This window comes from Protomyctophum bolini, assembly GCF_963924005.1.
Source record: "Protomyctophum bolini genome assembly, chromosome: 5".
Taxonomy (NCBI): domain Eukaryota; kingdom Metazoa; phylum Chordata; class Actinopteri; order Myctophiformes; family Myctophidae; genus Protomyctophum; species Protomyctophum bolini.
Window position 1 is genome coordinate 16,397,811 of NC_137866.1, and position 23,048 is coordinate 16,420,858.

The 23,048-nt window shown below is 42.6% G+C and overlaps 1 protein-coding gene across 2 annotated transcripts in view; it reads left to right on the top strand.

Moving 5' to 3' along the window:
• Nucleotides 1-23,048, top strand: part of tead3a (TEA domain family member 3 a) — a 40,790-nt gene that overhangs the window by 10,735 nt on the left and 7,007 nt on the right. For both annotated transcript variants that reach the window (XR_013964134.1, XM_080764728.1), the window contains exons 3-10: nucleotides 9,633-9,697; nucleotides 10,929-10,991; nucleotides 17,075-17,086; nucleotides 17,975-18,085; nucleotides 18,967-19,010; nucleotides 19,102-19,163; nucleotides 20,536-20,669; nucleotides 21,204-21,374. Coding sequence is in view for 1 of the 2 variants with exons in the window: in XM_080764728.1 (XP_080620854.1) it covers nucleotides 9,633-9,697; nucleotides 10,929-10,991; nucleotides 17,075-17,086; nucleotides 17,975-18,085; nucleotides 18,967-19,010; nucleotides 19,102-19,163; nucleotides 20,536-20,669; nucleotides 21,204-21,374 (662 nt within the window). In the remaining variant the exon portion in view is untranslated. The remainder of the gene's footprint in view (nucleotides 1-9,632; nucleotides 9,698-10,928; nucleotides 10,992-17,074; nucleotides 17,087-17,974; nucleotides 18,086-18,966; nucleotides 19,011-19,101; nucleotides 19,164-20,535; nucleotides 20,670-21,203; nucleotides 21,375-23,048) is intronic.

Below are 23,048 nucleotides of genomic sequence, written 5' to 3' on the forward strand. Positions count from 1 at the left end.
ATGATCCCGCGGGGGATATCTGGTTGTCGTGGTAATACCGCAGTGATGGAACATGGGACGGAAAAAAAGAGAAAGCTACAGTAAGAGTAAAAAATCACCTTAATAAGCATGATAAAAGATGACTAAACTGGGGATTAGAAATAAATTACCAGAGAACCCAAAGGAGGTCTACAGGTCTTCTGTGTGTTGTATGAGCTATTGATGGACGGGAGGCAAAATCTTCTGATGCTAATAACTCTGAATGATTCCAATTCTAACCAAAGATTGTGTTCTTTGATCGCGTTCTCGTAGCCAGTCGCGTTAGAAGTAATCATGCCTCGGGTGGTCAGTGATCCTCCCGCGGGTGCTGTTGATTAATGGTAATTGTGCTTTTTTAGTGCATTCGATCGATCGAGCCATAATGCTACTTACGTTAGCCGGTTAGCTAGCTATGTTGTTGTCACAGCACTGGATGGTTCATCTTAGATCGTCGTCGCCATAATAATCCATTCTATCTGTTTTGCCTGTATCTCCTATTCCTTGTCCCAGATGGTATTTTTGGTCTAAACAGCGTTTTGTACAGAGCCGACGATGTGGAGCTCTCCAGTGCCCCGGTTTGGATTCATATTGTAAACAAGGCCTGTCCAGGCTCCGTTCAGCTTCCAAGGATAATACTACTTCCGGTAGACTGGAAATGTGGCTTTTCAAATAAGAGCTCAAATTGGAAAAATGCTGGCGTGAATTAGATCCACATTTTTCAACAAAGTGTTAATTGTGCAAGCATGTGTTACGCCTTGCAGAGTAAAAAAAAAGAGAAAAAGTTTGGCAACAGTAATCCTTATCTCTGCTTGTGTAAAATGAAAGTGAGTAAAATGTATGTCATGCATTTCTCAAGCAGTATGTAATCTGTCATGTCGTGTTGCAGACTTAAAACAGCAGCTCCTCCTTTTCGTCCAAGTTATTCCAACAAAGCGTACATGTGTTTGCAACACACATCTCATCTGCCTCATGTCCACGTTAGATATTCTGTACATGGGCGCCCGCTGGCCTAGTGTTCCAGGCGCATGCCACATATAGGCTCTGGCCTGACAGCGCGTCGCGTGTTCGAGTCCCGCTCATGACGACCTTTGCTGCATGTCTCTCTCCCTCTTTCCTGTCCGTCTTCACTTGTAACTATCAATAAAGGCAAAAAGCCAAAAACAAATATTCTTCTCTAGAAAGTTATCGCTGATATTAACCACCGTCGCTACGTAATGCTTGCTTCCACTATGGTGGGCGATTCCAATGTTTTCCCTCCGTCCACTCCCATTATAAGCGCCATCTTTAGCTGCATTTTTGGCGTAATTGAGGCTGATATTGAGGTGATGTAGTGAGGTTATGGGGCGATGATATAGGAGCTCAATAATAAAAACTACTTCCGGTTCAAGCAGGTCGAATTTCTTCTTCAAAATAACACACAGGACTGAGACCCCTGGCAAGGGAGGCGTGGTGCTGGAGTCAATGGTTCATTCATGGATATTTCTTTGTTTTTGTCGCATTTCTAAGCCAATAATTTGATGACCAGCAGTGGTTCCCTATGGAGACAGAGTGCCTCCTTTGTTCCCTATGGAGACACACAACCTGGATTTCGACTGCAGCTTTAGCACCACACCACACAGGTTATATATTGCAACTATGATCCCGGTCTAAATAAAAAGTCAGTGAGTGATCAATCATTATGAAGTGTTTGGCCCCGCTTAGCCTAACCCTGGAGTGGGTACTTTTTAGGTACTCATTTGGTACCACTTTGACACCACTCAGTGACTCGGCCCAATTCCTTGGAGTGGAAACGGCGGTTTGGAGTGGAGTGGTGTTCAGACCATGGCAGTGGAAATCAGGCTAAATAGTCTCTTCAAATTATTGGCTTACAAATGCGACGAAAACAAAATGTCCATGGGGTGACTAATCGATCGAGTTTCTCTTTCAAATATGCACAAAAAGGTTATTTGGTGAAACTAACTCATTGACAGTTTTCCAAGAATCCTGAACATATAAAATATTTTGGCGGAAAAAGGGGACTTCGGTTCCCTTTTGTGTGCCAGAGAAGAGAAGTGCTAGCAGCAAGTATTTCAGACCAGAGAGGGGCCATTATCTTTGAGGTCGCCGAGGGCATTGGGCACTGGGAAAGGGCAAAGGTTAAGGCTAGCAGACATGTTAGGGCCGACACGTAAACATCATGTGGCTGCCGTAAGTCAAACGGAGCCGGTTGAATGGTCAGGGCCACCACCCTCCCTAAGGTAACCTAGGCGCTTGATTAACCACATGAATTCCGAAGTAACCGCGCTGTTCTGGAGGAGAACATTCTGGGAAAATTGCGAGCTTGTCTATCGCCTATTTTCTTTTGGGGGGGCGGCGGGGGTTGTTGCACAGTGAAGTGCTAGCCCTCGCTGGGGACCCCTGTCAAGTCGGTTTAAGTGGATCCAAAAGCCGGTGGATTTAGAAGGCATACCACCACCGGTGTGACACCAGGAGCCTTGCTCCAGGTTCAGACCCAGACGTAATGCTTGTCGAGGTTTTTTTTTTTGGGAGGTGAGGGGTGGGGTAGGGGTGGTGGGGTGTCCACGATGTTAACTGTCAGTAGAGCTTTGGTTTATTTTGACCATATTTCTTTTTCTCCTACTGTAATGCAGGCCTTGGCCGGTGGCCAACATTCCTTGCATACTTCCCTTGGCTGAGGGATGGCATTCCTGCGTGCAGCAGCCTGTACCGCATGGGGGTGCGTGTGTGTGTGTGTGTGTCTGTGTGAGAGCGAGAGAGAGAGAGAGAGAGAGAGAGAGTGTGTGTGTGTGTGTGTGTGCGCGCGCGTGCGCATGTGTCTGAGTGACGGGGATATGTGATCCCATGCGACAGAAAGGGAAGGTTTGTTTCAGCGTTCCGGCATTTTCTCCTTTTGTGGAAGTGCCGGGCTCACTGCGCGCTGTGTGTGTGTGTGGACCACCTCCCCCACCCTTCCGTGTCCATAAATGAGCGATGGCAAACTTAGACGGAGGCGCGCACAACACTGCTCGGCCTGGACGGATGGACTCCTTTCAACTTTGAAATATAATGAAGACCCGCGCTCTCACACCACATTAGCAGCATATTAGAGCCTGCCTCCTCCCTGTGCTGCTTTCCACGTGAGCCGTATAGTAGCTAGCGCCCCTGTTCTGGGGTGAACTTGTGGCCAAAACAGCAGATCTACAAGCTCATAATGTGTTGCGTTGTGGATCTTGTATATTGGCTATTTCCAGTTAAGAGCATAGGTGGTGAGGGGGAAAAAGGACCAGACCAAGTAATAGAGCGGTCAACTAAGGCCACATTAAGGTGGAAATGGTCTCTAGAGAACAGGACAAAGTGCCGTTTAGACGGAGGCGCGACAGTGATTGAAAACGCTGTAGTGCGCATGCCAGTGGCTAGGTGGCTGTGTGACGCACTATGACCTAGGGCTAGACCAGTCGTGCATGTGTAGCCACTTCCGTTCTACTTCCTATCACAGCTGTTTGTTTACACCAATGCAGCTTGGTTCTGAGGCTCTGCAGCAGCAACGTAATAGAACACTGGTTCCCAAAGACTGGGTCGGGACTCGGGACCCATTTCTGGGTCACGGACAAATTCGTATGGGTCCCTTTATTTTTTGTTAACTGCATTTTGTTTTTAATTACTTCAAAACATTATTTCATCATTACATCATTTTCAGTCATTTCATGGAGATGTAAAAGAAATTCCATAAATTAGAAAACAAATGTGTAAGCCTAGTCAAGCGTTGTAGATCTGCTATAGTTTGGGTCCCGGGCGAGACATCAACTTTTAACTTTCTCTTCTCGGTCTAAAACGTTACTTTAAGAATCAGTCTAATAGCATACTTCCGTAGCATCAGCTCATATGTAGCATGAGCCGACGTGAGCTGCGAGTGACATCACACGCTTTTCGGTACATCTGATATTTTTTCTTTTCTCGTGGGTGTGTGTGTGTGTGTGTGTGTGTGTCTGTATCTGTGTGTGATCGATCAGCAGACACATCACCAGCTTCTCTCCTCACACACTGACCCAGATAATATAGTGACTCTTTTAACAACAAAAAACAGCACACCCTCTTCAGAATTTTTGCTTCAAAAACATACGATACATTATGTTTTTTTTATTATTATTAACGGTGCAGCCTAAAGGCCTTTTCAGCGATTCACACGCCTAGTAATTCATTTTCAATGAGACCTGCGTTATTTAATTTTTACGCGTGGAGAAGTCGAGGGGCAACAATGCAAGTGTATTTACGTGGGTACGGTCCCGTGAAATAGAGCATCGCAGTCCCGCCCCCTTTCATGTAGGCGACAGGCCCAGGAAATAATTCCCCATTAATTTTCCCCATAGACATTTCAAAAAGTATTTATTTAAAGATCTATAAGCCTCGAACAAAGCCAACAAACACATTTTTTTGGGCTAACAAATGATTAGAAAGAAGAAGAAAAGGGCAGGTTACAACACTTTTTTAGTTTTTCTTCTTTGTAATTATTTGTTCGGCCCAAAATGCGTTGTTTCGTGCACCGACTAGACCTGGATTGTGTTGAGCTTTTTCTTCCACGCTTGCGTTTTCAAGATGTTTTGGCCATTATCTCTGGAACGGAAGGTCCAATCTGCTCAGTTCGAAGCTTGTTGGATGCCTGACTTTGCCCGGAACCTTTCCGGGCCTAAAAGTATGGTAAATGTTCTGGCCGGCCCAGTTAGGGCCAGGCCTTATTGTCAGGCCTGTTGAGAACTTTTTATCGGCCCGACCCTGCACAGACTACTGGCTCCTTGTAGGTTAGTCTACACATATCTCTATTAAGGAAGATGGATGAACATAACATTGTCAACGTGTTCTGGTATCAATCTAGTCTGTTGAGCATATGGTCTGCTGCTGAACAGCACTCTGATGTCAACACGGACTGCCCCAGCGCGCGCGCGCACACATACACACACACATACACACACACACACACACACACACACACACACACACACACACACACACACACACACACACACACACACAGAGAGAGAGAGAGTTCGGTAGGTCACAGGTAGCCTGTCTGGGAAAACAGAGGCCATTAACCACTTAAAGCCCATATGGTTGACCATATGGGGTCCCTCAGGGCTCTGTACTATTGTGTTTTCCGTTATTGTGGAGGAAAGCTTTCGCTGACAAAAGCCGAAACTATAATTTGATGACTGGGTCATCGGTCAGTACGAGACTCTTTGAATCTCCTCCCCCAGTGGTTCTCAAAGTGGGGTCCGGGGACCCCCAGGGGTCCTTGAGGGAGTTCCAGGGGGTACCCCACTCCCCAGCTAAATGATAGATAGATAGGAACGAAATGGACCCTTATGGGTCAGTAACTCTGAGAGTGTACAAATGGAACCAAATGGACCCGTCACTTAGACAATTACAATATAAATTAGGATCCCAGACATAGAAATGTCATTAAATGGGGTCCTGTGGACTAATGCATGTCAAACTGGGGGATCCTTGAAAAAGAAAATGGTTGAAAATAATGGCTAGAGCTGTAAATCTTCTGTTATGGGGGTCTCTGGCTGGCATATCTTTTCTGGCTTAGGAATGTGTCATTTGTTTTGGGGGTGAACTTCTCCTTTTAAGTGGTTAACTATAACACCATACTAATGCATCGTTTCCTGGGGAAACGTACGTCTCTGAAGTCCAGTAGCTCTGTCTCCACATTGTGTACTTTACCCTGTGCATGATGGATCACTTCTGTTTGAAGTGGTCTAGCATGTTGCTCGTAGTCATACTGCTGTTTTCACCATCATTTTCTTTTCTCAAACTTTATGAAATGGTTCCAAACCACGCTATGCTTTGTGTTTTTCATTTTCATTCATTCATTCTCTCTCTCTCTCTCTCTCTCTCTGAGGCGCTATTTTTTATTGTTGATAATTATATTTCACATGATGAAAATGTAGCCTAATGGTCTTTCCAGTTCCCATTAGGATTGCAACAGTTAATCGAACAAACTATTTTGTGCGTGTCATTACAGATGAAAAGCTTGTAGCTAATATAGCTGATCTACAAGTTCTACACGTGTAATGAGTTGTGAGCTTCTAGATCATATATTTATTTATTGATGGTACCTGATATGCTGCACAAATAACAATTACCTCGAAGTCTCGCGATAGACAAGACTTCACGCTCTGCGGCTGGAACAGCAACGGCGTTACTAAGTATGACGCTACACGTACTGTTGACATTATGAAGAGAGGATTTATAAAAAATATTTTTTTTCGAGCGATGGAAATAAGCGAATTAGCACTAAAACCCAGCGCCCCATTGAGGGCTTATGGTGGGGTAGGGGAAATAAATAGCCAATAATGCATTTTTGCACAAAATAACACCTGGACTACTTAGTTGCGGACCTAACCACTACAACGAAAGATAAGAAAGCCTTCTAGCATGAAACTCTCCTTCAGTGTTAAGTCAGGACGGGAACCCCTTTTGGCATTTTTACCCTTCAGGACGGGAACCCCTTTTAGGGTTCTTGTTCTTCAGTACAACATATAACATTACATTTTGAGAATTTTTGAATACATTTTTCAGGAAAAAAAAAGATTTAGAAGGAGTTTTTTTCTTCTTAATTTATATATATAATCGACCTCAGTCCTAAATGGGTTAAGGGGCTCTGCAGCTTCTAGAGGCCTTTTAATGGGGCCTTATGCCTCTGGTATAAGTCTTGGTTTGTTGGTAGGTCATTGGAGGAGGGTGCCTTGTGTTCAGTTTAGTGAAACGTAGTGTGCTGCTGGGCCTGTGAGTGTGAGTCAGCCCCCCTGTAGATGTTGGGGAATTCTGTTCTGTTCTCTGGATGTGAGTGACTAAGCCTGTCGTGACCCAACTCCCAGCAGCATTGTCCCACTTCCCATAAACGATGAGCATCAGTGTTTGTGTGAGGACGAGGAGTGTATTTGTTCGAGTGGAAGAGAGAAAGGGAGAGAAATTGCAATGGCATGAAGTGGCCGATTCTTTTTTTGGCCTGGTGGACTTTTATTTTCATTATCACACAATTTAGTCGTTATGCCAATTCCCAATCCCAATCGTCCCATACACATGGCGGGTACGCTGCCAGGATTTGTGGGCTTTTCTTTACCTAGCTTTAGCTGCGGTCATCCCCATAGCATCTGTGTGTGAGTGACCAGCCCACCAGTTAGAGTGGACACAGGCAGCTCATCAGGTGAGGGGGGGGGGGGGGGGGTGGTATGCGGAGAAAAAACAGCTGATCAGGCACTCTGGACCGGCCATGTATGGGGATATGTGTTAACCATATAATGTCCAGTCCTCTCCTACTGTAGTGTTGATTTTGACAGCAAATTTTATTTTCGGAGAACAAGTGGTGGTGGTGTATGAGGTGACGCCGTTTTCCATTTTTGAGATGATCTGACCACGTGAGAAATGTGATGTTCGTGTGAAAACCGTCATTTGTGTGAATCTCACACTGATTGCGTTTAGAGTTTGCACCTCCGATGGCAATGTTTTGTGAGCTTGTTAGATCGGCAATTATTTTGCTGATTTTAACACGAATTTTGCTAATGACGTGTATACACCACGGGGTGCCTTGGACGTGTATAGACGTCTTTAGGTCCTTTTTATTGATATCAAACCATTATATAAAAATCAAATTCCTTTCCATATTTTCTTTTGTCCTTTCCTCCTTCAACGATCTCCTTGTGTTTCGCACATGCGCACAGCCGTTCACTTCCTTGTTTATGGGCCGACAAAAGTGGCTCATAACTTTAAATCTACAACGCTCTCCATGGTTTTGACCAATAGGGCAATGTTCTGCCTTCATTTCTGACTTCAGCAAGCATCTCGTTTGGAATAATAACGCTTCTAGAGAGACATAAGACGAGGTAGCGTGAGGTAACAACGGAAGATTATGCCTTCCGGTTTTGGGGGGTAACGGAAGGTGGGGCTTTTCAGAGTAAATTCTGCCTCATCTGCTGGCACTCTAGTGCCATTATTTTGAAGAATTCCCCGGCAAAGAATTTAACAAGGTTTGCTCTGTACTCAACTTGACAACAGGTGATGCTGGATGATGAGAACTTCACTCTCACACACACTAAATAGAGAGAAGGACTGACCCATGATGTCATATGAAAAGTGAAAACTGAGTCTCACACATCAAAACTTCAGGAATTTCAGAAATGTGTCATCCAACTCTCAAACTGTTTTGAAAGTGAACTAATTGGCGTTTTTGTTATGGGATCAGTAAAATTACTTAACACTGGATAAATAGCATGAAAAATGCAAATTAGATGGGGTTGCAGCCAACAGTTATTGTATTAGTCAATTGATATGCCTGTTATTTGATAAATCTGATTAATTTATAGAACATGAGTAAAATAATAAAATGCCCCTGGAACAACATATTTTCAGATGGGGGTCGGCGGCCGAATACATGACAATTTTCAATTTAGGCATTTAGCAGACTACCTTACAGTAAGGAAGAACAAACCATGGTAATACATCAAATACATAACAAAATAATCACACCAGTGTGAAGTGAAGGGCGCTAATATATTAAAGTGATCCCTTCATAAAAACAAACATTAAACCTGTATATAGGAGGGGCTAGCGCCCCTCAAAGATATGTAAGCTAAGAACCCAGTGACATTTCTATATAAGTTAACTATGCGTATAAAGTATAGCATGATATGTCTACATAAAAAGTCGAGGCTAGGGCAAGTAGAAAGTGCGTAGTAATGTTTGGGGAAATAGTTTGAGAACCACTGACGTAGAAACATAGGGTTTTTCAGAAAACTGCATGATTTAGAAGAATTTGTAGAATCTGGTCTCAATGGGTTAAGAGGCATGTAGACTTTCCCATGTCTCCTCTTCTGGTGCACCATGCAGTCTGCTGCTCTACTGACCTGTTCAACCGGCTCGCCTCTCTATCTCTCTGTCGGGCCTTCTTATGCAATCACCATTCTCTGTCTCTCATGCTGCTCTGCATTCTCATAGAAAAGGCCTTCTGTTATCACATTTCTCTTACAAAACCCGTCTACTTCCTGCAGATTGTGCTCACACAGACGCACACACACACATGCACGCACGCACACATTTGTAGTACTATACTTGCGAGGACAATGGACATCCATCATTTTAGGACAGTGATTTTATTAAGGCCAATTGTGCCTTTTATTTTTTGTGAAACTTTTAACCCTAAACCCGAAAATAGACCATCTACAACATATACACTGCGCTGCGTCTTGTTGTGAAAATAGACATTTTTCTGTGCACGCCACTGCCGCGCTACTAGGTATAAATCGAACATGGCTCCAAACCTAAGCCTTATGAACTCTACAAAAAATAAAAAATATATATAAAAGTTTTAACCATAAAACAAATTTATCTTGAGGACCGGGAAAATTGTTCTCACAGTGTCGATTTCTCAAATTCTCATAAGAATTGTACCACACACACAAAACCACACACAAAAAACCACACACACACACACACACACACAAAGGGAGCTTGCAGCCAAGTTGCTGAGATGGCAAAAAGCACAATGTCCCGCCTCTGCTCATGTTCAGCCAGCCCCTCCTTGTGGTCATTTGCTAGAAGTGCACCCTGCTGACAGTCCTCTCTGTTCTCTCCTATAGGTCGCAATGAGCTGATAGCTCGCTACATCAAGCTACGCACGGGGAAGACACGCACACGCAAACAGGTATGAACGGAAAACAAGCATTTATTTAGTTCAACACTTATTCTTTTTAGCACACCACACCATGCTCTTATAATCAACATAAACATGGGGGTTCCTCTAACATAAATGGAGCTGTGCTTGTGTACATGTTCTGTATTTTTTATGTATATCAGGGCTGCAACTGTCTTGTTATCTTCGATTCAAAATCATCTTTTTCTATATCAACGGATCGACGGTGTCTCACACAAATGGTGAACCTGTAGCTCAATCATCTGTATTTCTGATTTTATTTTATTTTTTATATATATATAATGAATATGTTTTCCAATATATTTTAATTGATTAGTTATATTAACTGTTGCACCCCTATTTAAAGATATTCTATTGTCTCTGTCGGGTGGAAACATCACATGTAAAAACTAAATCAAACATGGTAACAGATATACAAGCTTTCAACCTTGTTCAATGTTGGATCTGCTACTTTTGACGCTTTTTTGTGACGCTGTAGTACGATCATGTAGGGCGTTAATTTACACAAAGAGCAAAAAAAAAGAAAACACAAACCGTTATAATGTGGAGATAAGAGGTTTTCTACCCGACGGCAACAAGAAGTAGATATTTTTGCATTGTGTGAATCCATACATATGGTTGTCACAATTATTACATAACCATCTAATTGCAATTATTTGAGGTCATCGGAATATTTTGTCATCGTGTGCGTGTCCATGTTGAAAAATGTTCATAAATAAAGCAAAAATAGCAGATCTATAAGCTTACAACACGGTCATGGCACGCTGTAAGCTTGTAGATCAGCCACTTCCACTATTTTGTTAAGTATAACATTTGTAAAAAAAAAATGTCAATTTCTTGGTATATTTCAGTTATTTGTCTAGTCATATCTGCCCTGTGCACATTTGATTTATCTATTATATATTCGTAATGTTCCAATTTCGAATGCCAAAAATGCAATTAACCCATTTTGGGCGGGACATTATGTTATAATTTAACTATTGAAAAATAGCTGATCGACTGCTATTTCTTTAAAAAAATCTTGAAAATGTGGCACAAATCCTGACAGGATTTAAAAGACATTTTAGAAATTTCGACGTCAGGCCTAAATGGGTTAAATCATTATTTGTGTGACAATTGATGGTAAACTTAAATGTGTAATGGTGACAGCCCTATGCATACATGATATATGTATCTATTCTCTGTTGTCCTGTGGGTATATAACCGTGTCCCCCACCTCCAGGTGTCTAGTCACATTCAGGTTTTGGCGCGCAAGAGGGTGAGAGAATACCAGGCGGGCATCAAGGTGGGTGCAACAACCCAATGACACTCTCTCTCTCTCCCCCAACCCCCCCCCCCCCCCCGTGGTCACACACCTCCTTCTCTTTCCCTCTCCTCTTCTTTTCCTGCACTCTTCTTCCCTTTCCTGCTGTCTATCTTCAGGTCTCTAGTCACCTGCAAGTCTTGGCCAGGAGAAAGTCTCGTGAGATTCAGTCTAAGCTCAAGGTACACATGCTCACTGACGCTGCCCTGCTTGCCCCCATACTGCTTTATGCCCCCCTTTTTATTTATTTATTTTTTGGTTTATTTATTTATTTTTGGCCCAAATTAGGGCTGGACTATATGGCCGAAATCAAATATCACAGGGTGTATCAATATTACAAATAACTCGTTAAGGCCTTTTCAGACGGGAAAAGACTGACGTGCCGTGGTAATTCATTTTCAATGAAAGGAGGGTGATTCACCCGATATCCGGTAAAACCCGATAACAAGCTTATTGAGTACCCGGTATCAATACGCTTTGCGCTTATCAAGCCTGTTGAAGGGCGTTTGACAAGACCTGGATTGTGGTGACCTGTCGGTGATCCAGGCGAGAACGCCTGCGTCACTCGCTCCCCGTCTGAAACGGCCTTTATCGATGTAACCATTATATCATATTGTGATAATATTGTTTTAGTTTGTAATTAAAGATTTACGATCTACACATTTGAGCTTGTAGATCGGCATTTTTATTATTATTATGACCTTTTTAAATTGGGCATAAGTGATTGCAACCAGTAAAGCAGTAAAATACTTGTGCCACATGACGTTATTTCAACATCCCAAATCCCAGATATCTTGTCTCGTATCACGATATGGATATAATATTGGACTGTATTGCCCAGCCCTAGCCCAGCCTTTCCCATCAAGCCTCCGTAGTTATTGTGTTTTGTTGGGGCCTAGAGTCAGTTGTGGAACTGTAGATTGAGTAATTAAAAGAAAAAGTTCTGCTTGCTAAACCACACTCAATGGAGAGTGTTAGCGACACAGAGAGAGTTCTGCTAAACCAGTGGTTCTCAAACATTTTTTATTTATTTTCAAGGACACCCAGTAACTCAGGAGTGTAAGTAAAGAAGTGTACAGATGATTTTTACACTCATGTTTGTAGGCCTGTCACAATTTCATAATCACCTAATCGCAATCATTTGAGATAATCCCAATACTTTTCATAATCGTCATACTCATTTCGTGTTGAAAAACTAATTGGAAATGGCAGATCTACAAGCTCAAAGCACAGCTATTTGACTATTTATGTTTTTATTAATTATTTTATTAAGGTATTTGTCATATCTATTGTTTATGAAGCCTAAAAGCCAGACAGACATTTCTATTCATAACGTTCAGACATTATAAACGCAATGAAATTGCTAATCGCAGTTATTTGAGCGACAGTTAAAGGACAATTGAGTTGTGATTTTTTTCACTTGTACCACTCGTTCTAGATCTAGGATATAATATCAGAAAAATGTCATGATCGTGACAGCCCTGCGACGTTTGTACACTCTCTGAGATACATACTTGTAAGGGTCCACTTGTTTCCTAATCCCAATTTATCGATTATTTAAAGCTGGGGAGCCAATGGAAGCCCCTGGAGGACCCCTTTGAGAACCACTGGGTGAAGCAGCACCTGGTAGGTTGAGGAGCGAGGGGGGAGTGAGGTGGAAGCGAGGCGCGCTGCTTCGTTACAGGCTTTGACATGGCTCCATTAAAGGGATATTTCACACAAACTTTTGGTCATTTTCTCATCTACTCGGGCTTAAGTGAACAGCCCAGACAGTTTTTAAGTTGCTCGATTCAGTATTTAGATATTTGATATTCATTTTAGCTCCCCGGCCCCCTCCCTATAGAGCGTCGCAGTCCCGCCCTCTACCAGGGCCCAGGCAATGATTCTCCATTCATTTTCCTCATAGACATTTGAAAAAGTATTTATTTAAAGACGTTTACGCCGCGGACAAAGCCAACTGACAAACCATGGCAACAAACAAAAATTTTGGGGCCGAACAAATAATTAGAAGGAAGAAAAAAACACTTTTTTTGTTGTTTTTCTTCTTTTTAATTATTTGTTTGGTCCAAAATATTGTGTTTGTTGTCATGAGTTGTCACAACTCGAGTTGGCTTTGTCCGGCGTAACCGTCTTTAAATAAAAATACCTTTTGAAATGTCTATGGGAAAAATGCACTGGGAATCATTTCCTTGGCCTGGCGTCGTCATGAAAGGGGGTGGGACTACGACGCTTTATACAAACCCATACAAACTCCATGTAAGATGAATTGAAAACACCCGTCCTAGGTTCTGGTGACCAGTCTGGTGACTGATTTGGTGTAGAAGATGAAAAGAACAACGCTGCATAAACGCACGCACGTTAAAATGAATATCCGATAACTATTATGTTACGAATGGAGCAAATTAAAAACTGTCTGAGGTGTTCACAGTTCATATAAGCCTGAGTAGATGATAAAATGACCAAAAGTTTAAATATCCTTTTAAACTAACCCACTGGTTCCCAAACAATGGGTCGGGACCCATTTTTATGGGTTACGAGTAAATATCCCTTAATCTTTTGGTTTCCCACATTTCCTTTTCAATTATCTTATTATAAAACGGCATGAATTAAAACAGATTTTTCAAAATAATGTTATAAATATTTGTTAAAAAAATCAAAGATTCCATTAATTAGAAAACAAATGTTTAAGAAGTAGTGAAAATAGCCGATCGTTTTGGGAACCACTGAACTAACCAGACTGGAAGGTGTTTTGGATGTATTTGAACAAGTGTCCCTGGCTGTTCCTTGGGTCGCTGTCATTGAACAAGTGTCCCTGGCTGTTCCCCGGGTCGCTTTCATTGCCTCCATGCTTGCTTTGCAGCAGGCTTGGCGCTTGTGTGTTTGTGTGTTGGTGTTGTTGGCTGGCCTAAACCGCTGGAGTGTTTTTTTCTTTTCTTCTTTCTTTATGATTTCTTTTGCTGTCCTTGCATGTTATTGTTAATATGTCACTAGATTTCAGCAGGCTGGTAGCATTGAATTATATCGCATGGTGGTGGTTCAGTAGCAAGCGAGGTTTTAGGCTAAGAAGAATACTGTACGCATGGCCGTGAGCATGCAAAGGAATGCATGCATTTACACACGCATGCACGCACACGGTGGAAGATTGGTTTTGCAGTGTCCCTCACACACAGCCACACACAGATCTTGTCTTTTACAAACATTCCTTTTCTTTTTGTGTTCTGGCTCCAGGACATGCCCTCTAAACCCCCACCCCCCTACTATACCCCTCCCTATCTTCTCTGTCTCAGGAACTTCTGATTTCTTCTGGCATTGTGATTTCATGCCAAAAGTGTTTTCTCTCCCCCCCCCCCCCCCCACTTAATAACCTAATAGATACCCATTGTCGCTGTCGGGCAGAAACCTCTTATCTCCATATTAATCTATCTTTTTTTTTCAGTTTTTCCGTAAATGAAGGCCCTACTTGATCACACGACGGCATCACACAAAAGCGTCCAAAATAGCAGACCTGCAAGCTCGAGCTCATGGATCTGCTGCGTTTGATCTTTTTAAATGTTTATCCTGTAAACAAGGCTTTTCACACCTACAGGTGCATAGGAGAAGAACAGCCTGTAAACAAGGCTTTTCACACCTACAGGTGCATAGGAGAAGAACAGCACACCTACAGGTGCATAGGAGAAGAACAGCCAAGTGCCCGATCTACTGGAAATAGAAGGGACCCCCTCACACTGTTCAAATGCAGTGAAGTACTTTATTAACACAATCGGCGCCGGGATTTCTTTCAAAATAGTAGCTCGGTGTGCCACACGCGTGAATTCCGTTTGTGTCCGAGCATAGGCATGGTAGCGCCCCGCCTGCCTGTGATTGGCCTACCGACGAGGTGGATATGCTGGATAGTCTGATGCGAGGTTACTCCGTGGTGGGAAATAATACAAGTAATATGGTATGACGCAAGAGAAGAGAACGCTAACTTGTATTGTGTGATTTGTTTGCATGTGTAAACTTGAAACATTATTTGTACTATAAAAAGGTCTATTTTCCTTTCATTACATTTTTAGTGTAATAGTATTAGTTTACTATAATTAGATTAATACACGATAATCAACACTAACACTTTATTTAGAACATACCCAAATCATAGTACAACATACGTGTTCAATCAAATATTCAATCAAAGCAAACGGCATAAACGATATTAGTTTGCCTCTTCTACAAAAATAGAATCTCACCACGGAGTAACCTCGTGTCTCAGAGGACAGTCAAGACGGCCAGTGTCAGTAGCCCAATCTCAGGCAGGCGGGGCGTTGCCATGCCTCAGCCATGCCTATGCTCGGACACAAACAAGATTCACGCGTGCCACGCAGATATGGCAGCTTTTACTTTGAAAACCGGGAGGAATAATATTTATAATAATGCTTACCTCCCTATGATTACGATAAAGTCGCTCGATAATCCCTCGCGTTCATATTTTAAACGAGAGGCATGATTGTTGAAGTCAGAAATGAAGAGTTTAGTATATCCATCTGCTCAAAACCACAGAGAGCTCCCTAGATTACGAGCCTTTCTTTCTGATCCATAAACGGGGAAATGAACGGCAACGCGCATGCGCGAACAGCAAGGAGTGGTGCAGAAGGAGAGGCCAACACCCCCCCCCCCAAAAAAAAGGAAAAAAATCTGAATATTTTCGTTTCCACACGTCGTACGGTCTAAATGAGTTATGGAAACGGCAACGTTTCGGCATATACGACCTTCATCAGGCGATCTTAATTTGAATCCTGAAAAGTAAACGTTTTGGACGCCAAAAACGTGTCGGTTTCCACCCGACAGATGATATTCGAAGCGGTTTGCTGGTCCATGCTTCCATGTTTCAGTTTAGTAGCATATAACCTGCTGTATCATCTTCTTAGTCTTTTGAGAAGACGGATATTACTCCCTGTTACAGATTAATATAGGGAATTATAATCCACAATGTAATATAAATCTCAGAAAAACACACACACTACTGTCCCTAATCTTGGGCAACCGTTTTCACGATAAATGTCACATCTACAGGTCTGTACTGAGCCTGTAGATCTGCTATTGTAGATGGGAAAAGGACAGGGGTGTACTGTATACCTCCTGGCTATCAAGCATTTAGGGTTTAAAGGAGAATTCCATACTAGAAGACTTTCTTACCTTTATTTGTAGTTGTTACGTCCCCACCAAAGAGGTCCAGGTGTTATTATTGGCTATTTCCTCTACCATAAGCCCTCAATGAATTCCATTGAATTGAATGGGGATATGGGGTGTTGTGATAATTCGCTTATTTCCATCGCTCAAAAATTTATTTTGTATATATCCACTCTTCATAATGTAAATAGTATCCCAAGTGGCACACTTTACTACTTATTTCGATGGAAATAAGCGAATTAGCACAAAAACCCAACCCCCATTGATGGCTTATATTAGGGGAAATGGCCAATAATGCACTTTTGCACAAAATAACACCTGGAACTCTTTGGTGGGGACGTAACGACTACAAATAAAGGTAAGAAAGCCTTCTAGCATGGAATTCTCCTTTTAACTCGTTGAAAGCATCCGCGCGATATCGTTTCCTTCAGATGGAAACCTCATGCGTCCAAAACTGTTTACCTTCAGGGATTCAAATGCAAAAGTAGCAGATCTACAAGCTCAAAACGCATCGGCGCACCACGCTTCGAGCGCAAGGATCTGCTGCTTTTGTGTGGCACTGTAGTGTGATCCAGTAAGGCAGTCATTTACCAAATACATATGGAGATAAGAGGTTTCTTCTGCCCGAGAGCAACGATATCTATAGCAACATAGGTTTCTCAGAGTACCGCTAGGATTTAGAGGACGTTTGTAGAATCGGCCTCGGGTCTAAATGGGTTACATGGTTCGGTGTACAGTGCCAGTGAGTGCAGCTATATGATTTCAAAGATCTTTTATATTATGCAAGGAAAGTCTTTCTTCCCTATTGGCTTCTGCTTAACCGTGTGATCCACCTGATGATTCTTCCCAATGTTGTGAAATCCATTAATGAATAATGTGTGTCTTCTTTGTCTACTTAGGCCATGAACTTGGTAAGTTTCGGTTTGATTACCGTCCTTTTTGCTTCAGGCTCTTGCACTCATAGCAGTTGTTGTTTGGCAGAATGTGTCGCTGCTAGTCCTACCGTCCCAACCCCGCTGCTGCTATTAATATAGCGCCATTAGACGAAGCTGTGTATTGTATTACTTACTGGTGATGGCTAGCTTAATATGCTTAATAATGCTAGCCTGCTAGCTTGGTCTTGGAGGTGCCTCCATCTGTATTGTGCCATTCCCTCCATGTCAACGCTATTCTGTCCTGCTTTCATCCCTGCTCTCTCTCTCTCATGTACCCCTTGTTCTCCAAATCTATGGCAACTTTGTGAAAATGATGCTAGTTGGCTGGCTGGCTGACTGACTGGCTGGCTGTTTGTTAATTAGCTTTGGTATGCCATGGAACATTTTCTCTAAGGCTGCACGATATTAGAGAAGCATGCGATATTTGATAATGTTGAATACCTTGATACCGATAGAAAATAGCGCTGTATATAGTTACTTTTTGCTTCAGGTTAAGTTTAGCAAACTAAAGACACATTCATTCAACAAATATATATAGACTAACAAAAGGCAATATAATGGCTCTGAACTTTGACTTTCAGTTGCATTATTGCACATAGCCTAATTGCAATAATAATATTTGGCCTGCTGCCATTCAGCATGGAAAATAAAATGTTCCTTTTGGATTTGGGGAGAAGTAGATGGACAAAGTAGATGGCAAATGGACATAATAATATGCCATGTATTTACCTCGATAAATGCCGTCTTTTGCGATATGTACGTTTTCGATATATCTTGCAGCCTTAATTTTCTCAACAATGAATGAAAGCATGATTATGGCGAGCTATATTTTCTCGGTGTCGTGTCCCTCCGTTCTCTTCTCAGGACCAGGCGTCCAAAGACAAGGCGTTGCAGACGGTGGCCAACCTCTCCTCGGCACAGATCGTCTCGGCCAGCGTGATGAAAACCCAGCCGGCCTTTCCTCCGCCAGTCAGGGTGAGAGGCGTGAACACGCACGGATCAAAGACACTTCAAAGTTCTCATTCACCGCGACTGATCTCTCAGTCATTTGGATTCCATAGAAGTCAGCTATGTCTTCTATGGAAGCGTGTCACCCCCCCAAAAATAGGCTATCTATGAGATGCGTTGTACACTTGTAGATGGCCTATTTTCGGCGATGAATTAAAGATGAAAGTATTTGAAGTGGTCAAACTGGCGATAGGTTACATGTTCAGAAAACCCTAATGATCTCAGACATTTCATGAACGCAAAGATATAGATATAGAGGCTATATGTGTGACATCATCGTAGGGAGTACCTACTCTCTACTGAGTGGCATACATCCAAACAGTAGTCCTATCTGAATGTATTAAACAACGTTAAACTCACCAACATTGCAGGTGTACAGAAAGCTTGAATTATCCACTTTATATCTGCAAAGTTTTTGTTTCATAAAAATCCACCGTAGACATGAGTTATGAGCTACTTTCTGTCAAGACATTCTTAATCCTGAGGTGAAGTGTCTCAATGAAGTGTCAAAGTTTGGAAGCGCTCGTTTTCAATAACACCAACATCCTGCTGCCTCCTGCATTATGTGCAACTTATAAAGTGCTTCCAAACTCCATCACTCCATGCTGCTCAATGTTTTGCCACTAAATCTAGATATTCCGGTGGAAAAGTGATGCATGTGCATCTGCAATTTGTTCCAACTGGTTGTCTGTATGGCCACCACAACATCCTCATTTTACATTATTTGCTAAATGTTTATGAAACACAGCACTAGTGTGAGATAAAACATTTGATTTAATCTCAGGCCACCGTGTCGATAAATGCTTTTAATTCTTCAAATGTCTTGTCTTTTTTTCCCTTGCTTTTAGTTTTGGCCTGGCCCTATCCCAGGACAGCCTGGACACTCTCAGGAGTAAGTGCCAGGAGGAGGAGGAGCAAACACTTTTTGGTTTTATAATAATAATTTTTCTGGTTTCTAAACACCTATGTTGTTCTTTCTGCAGCATCAAGCCGTTTGCACAGCCCCCCTACAGTTCACTACCGCCCCCTATTCCCCCACCCATCAGTAAGTAGTAATAATATTTATCTCAAATTTATATAGTGCTTTTCTGAGTACCCAAAGAGGGAAGGGGGGGGGGGGGGCATGAGATAACTTTATTGCGGGGGGAAACACTAAGCAGTATTGAAGAGGTGGGTTTTGAAGGTTTGTAGGCTGGGGGCATCTCAGAGGGTTTTGGGACAGTGCATTCCACAGGGTGGGGCAGCACAAGTAAAAGCTCTGTCGCCCCAGGACCAGTACTTGGTCCGTAAGTATGGTATGAACACATGCAGCATAGCAAGCTTTTAACTGTTGACATCAATGGTGTGTGCAAGTTAAATCCACTCCATTTAGAGCAAGAGCTCCCACATTCTTAGGTCTTAATGGGTTAAGCAGCTGGGGACCCCTCCCCTGGGGGTCCCCACCTTCAGTTTGGGAACCCTTGTTTCAGAGAACAAAGCTGTGTCCAAAGTTGGTGAAACAGAACTGTCCTGGTTGTTCTGCTTAATCATGCCAGTTGGTGGCGTCACTTCTTTCAATGCTGGGCCAAACAGCTGCTTGGTGCAGCTGCCAACTCCACTCCATTGGGGCCTCAGACACAGACGCACCTTGTAAAGAGAGTCTAGAACAGGCCAGTCCTTTCTACACAATAACAACTTGGTGCTTAACCACCTGTTGAGCCCTGGCGTCCCTATTCTAGGAGGCAAACATTTTTGCAAAGAGATTTGGTCAGCTAACGCAGGGAACCTGGCAGAACCTTCGCTAAAACATCCGGGACAACGCTCCACACGTCCCAGACTCTTCTCCCTTCTGGCTCCCAAGCTATGGAATGAACTCTTCCCGTTTCAATTAGAACTGCTGACTCACTCGCAATCTTCCGCCTTAGTCTGAAGACCCACCTCTTCAGACACCACCTTAGCCCGTAGCACTGGCCCTACTTGCAATAGCCTTGACAACCTTGCACTTGCAGTTGTCTTATGCAAAGGCTAAACATGTAATTTTGATAGCATGTTATGAAGACCAATGCCAGGTCACTATTGACCTGGCATCCTATAGTGTTTTTAGCTTCCATTTACAGATTATTGATTTTCTTTGGATATTCTACTGTTAGGAGATAGGCTTACTTATGATCCTAGATGACTACCGCTATTTCTATGTATTTGATGTATTACTATGTGTTGTTCTTTCTTACTGTAAATCGCTCTGGATTAAGAGCATCTGCTGAATGTCTAAATTGTATACAAGAAGGAAAAGTACAGGGTTTAGTAAGTATATCGTTACTGTCGGGAAGAAACCTGAAACCTCTTATCTCCATATTCTATGTTTTTGTGTTTTGAATGGTTTAGAGGTTAGCAGAAACCTTGTATCTCTATATTGTAACTTATTGTTTGGTTTTCAGGTTATGAGCCCTTGCCAGTTGCTCGCCCCCCAGCCATAGCGGCTCCTGTGTGGCAAGACAGAACAATCGCCTCAGAGAAGTTACGGTTATTGGAGTACTCTGCTTTTATGGAGACCCAGAGAGACTCCGAAACGGTAAATCAAAGCAAATCAAGCTTTTATTTGTATCGCACATTTCCAACGACCAAGGTCGAACCAAAGTGCTTCACAGAGTATAACATAACACGCATTCGTTTGGAATGAAGTAATTCACTGGTTATCAAAGTTGCGTCTGGGGACCACCCAGACAAAATGCAGAACATTTTAAAATAATTAAATTTTTCTCCCCTGGAACTTTAAAATAAATTTATTTCACCAAATAAGTCATCAATTTGTGGGTCCTTGATATGAAAATGTTTGAAAACCACTGAAGAAAATGACACATCCACCGTAACCCATTTTGGGCGGGAACCCCTTTTGGTGTTAGCATTATGTCACGCTTTATCTATTGAAAAATAGCAGATCTACAAGCTTGTAGATCTGCTATTTTTGAAAAATCGAAGAACGACTGACATATAGCTTTTTCAGAAAACTGTGACTCAGGTCAAAATGGGTTAATGTAAATGCCCCACCTCAATCTCCTCCACCCCTCCCCTTCACCCCTGTCCATTGTGTCCATCCCTATTGCAGTATAAACACCTGTTCGTGCACATCAGCCAGTCGAGCCCGGGCTACAGCGACCCTGTGTTGGAGTCGGTGGACGTGAGGCAGATCTACGACAAGTTCCCTGAGAAGAAAGGAGGCTTGAAGGAGCTCTACGAGAAGGGCCCGCACAACGCCTTCTTCCTCGTCAAGTTCTGGGTCAGTGCACACCTTACTACACGCAGTGAATAGGTTGTAGTGTCGTCTACTAAAACTATGACGAAAAATGCTTGTCGACTACCTTTTTTTACTGCCGAAAACTAAATGAAAACCAATCTTTGATGACTAAAACTGACAATTTTGCCAACAAATAAAAACTAGACTAAAATGTTAGGGAGTGACTAGTGGAGAAGAGTTCCAGTAGAACTAAAAGACAAGTCATTTGATGTTTGGTTGTCTGCAGGTGTGTCACTCGCTGCGACACGCTGTGAGTTTGTAGATCTGATGTTTTCGGCACACACTAAGTACAGTATAAATCAGGCTTTCAACAGCATCACAGCCCGCCAAAATACACATTGGTCGACGTAATCAACAGTAGATTTCGTTGACTAAAATCTTATGGTATTTAGTCGACTAAAACTAAAATATAACTAATTTTAAATGATCCGTGGGTCGGCAGTTTGAATCCCAGCTCCTCCTGTCTACATGTTGAAGTGTCCTTGGGCAAGACACTGAACCCTAGGCCCTTTTTTATTCAAAATCTGAATTTGCTGTCAAAATCAACACTGCTGCATGGGCATAGGGCTGGGCCATTTTAATCACATTTACAGTGTCACAATTTTGGCATTTGATGCCTGAAGAAGGTCTTGAACTGAAACGTTGCTGCCAATTAAATAAACCAGTTCCTTTTTATTGAGCAAGTTTAGACGGTGTGCGGTTGGTTTCGGAAAGTCACTCAATGCTCCACCAACGCACCTCGCTCAGATGTGCGAAAGCTATTGGATTACAATTTTGGCCCTAAAAGTTATGTCGCTTAAGGCATACTCCTTAAGAGGTTAGAATTGTGCCACTCAGTTGCCATTGCAGCCAAGATGAATTAGCTCAACATAAATTTATTTTCACATGATTCAAATATGATATCACTAGTACGTAAATAGGCCTGTCACAATTACACATTAAATTTTACGATTCATTGTCACACAAGTAATTGCGATTAGCGATTTAATTTCTTTGCATTTTTTTTACTCCATCACGGTGGGGTAAATAAAGAGCCCTTGTTAACAACAGTTGGAGCATTGTCTATTCTGTATCAGATGAAGATGATTTAGGAGCAGTTTATCATTTATTTGGGGTGATACTTGCAGTACATTTGTAGGTCACGGTTTCCATGCGGACAGAGAGCAGGGCTGCACAAGGAAATCGAGTTTAGATCGGCATAGACTCGCTCTTGAGGGCTTTATAAGCCACTTCCACTCAAGGCTGCTTGGTTTCGGACGACACTTAATATGAGGCAGCCTTGTGTGAACGTGCATATCGAGGGCGAGTGTTTAGGGCGAGTGGCGAGGAGGTGGTTTCAAAAAGAGGGCTACAATGCCTCCAATGAGTCGGTCGGTGTGAGCTTGCCACCATTGGTGTGTGAATGTGGGAAGTGAGGACGCTGGCGACTGTTCGCAGCTTTACCTCCCAATGTATGAACGAATGAACCATTGTAAAGTGCTTTGAGCACTTGAAAAGTGCTATAAAAATGCAATTAATTATTATGCCTGAAGAAGGCTTTGAACTGAAACGTTGCTGCCAATTAAATAAACCAGTTCCTTTAGACGGTGTGCGGTTGGTTTCAGAAAGTCACTCTATGCTCCACCAACGCACCAGGTGTGCGAAATCTATTGGATT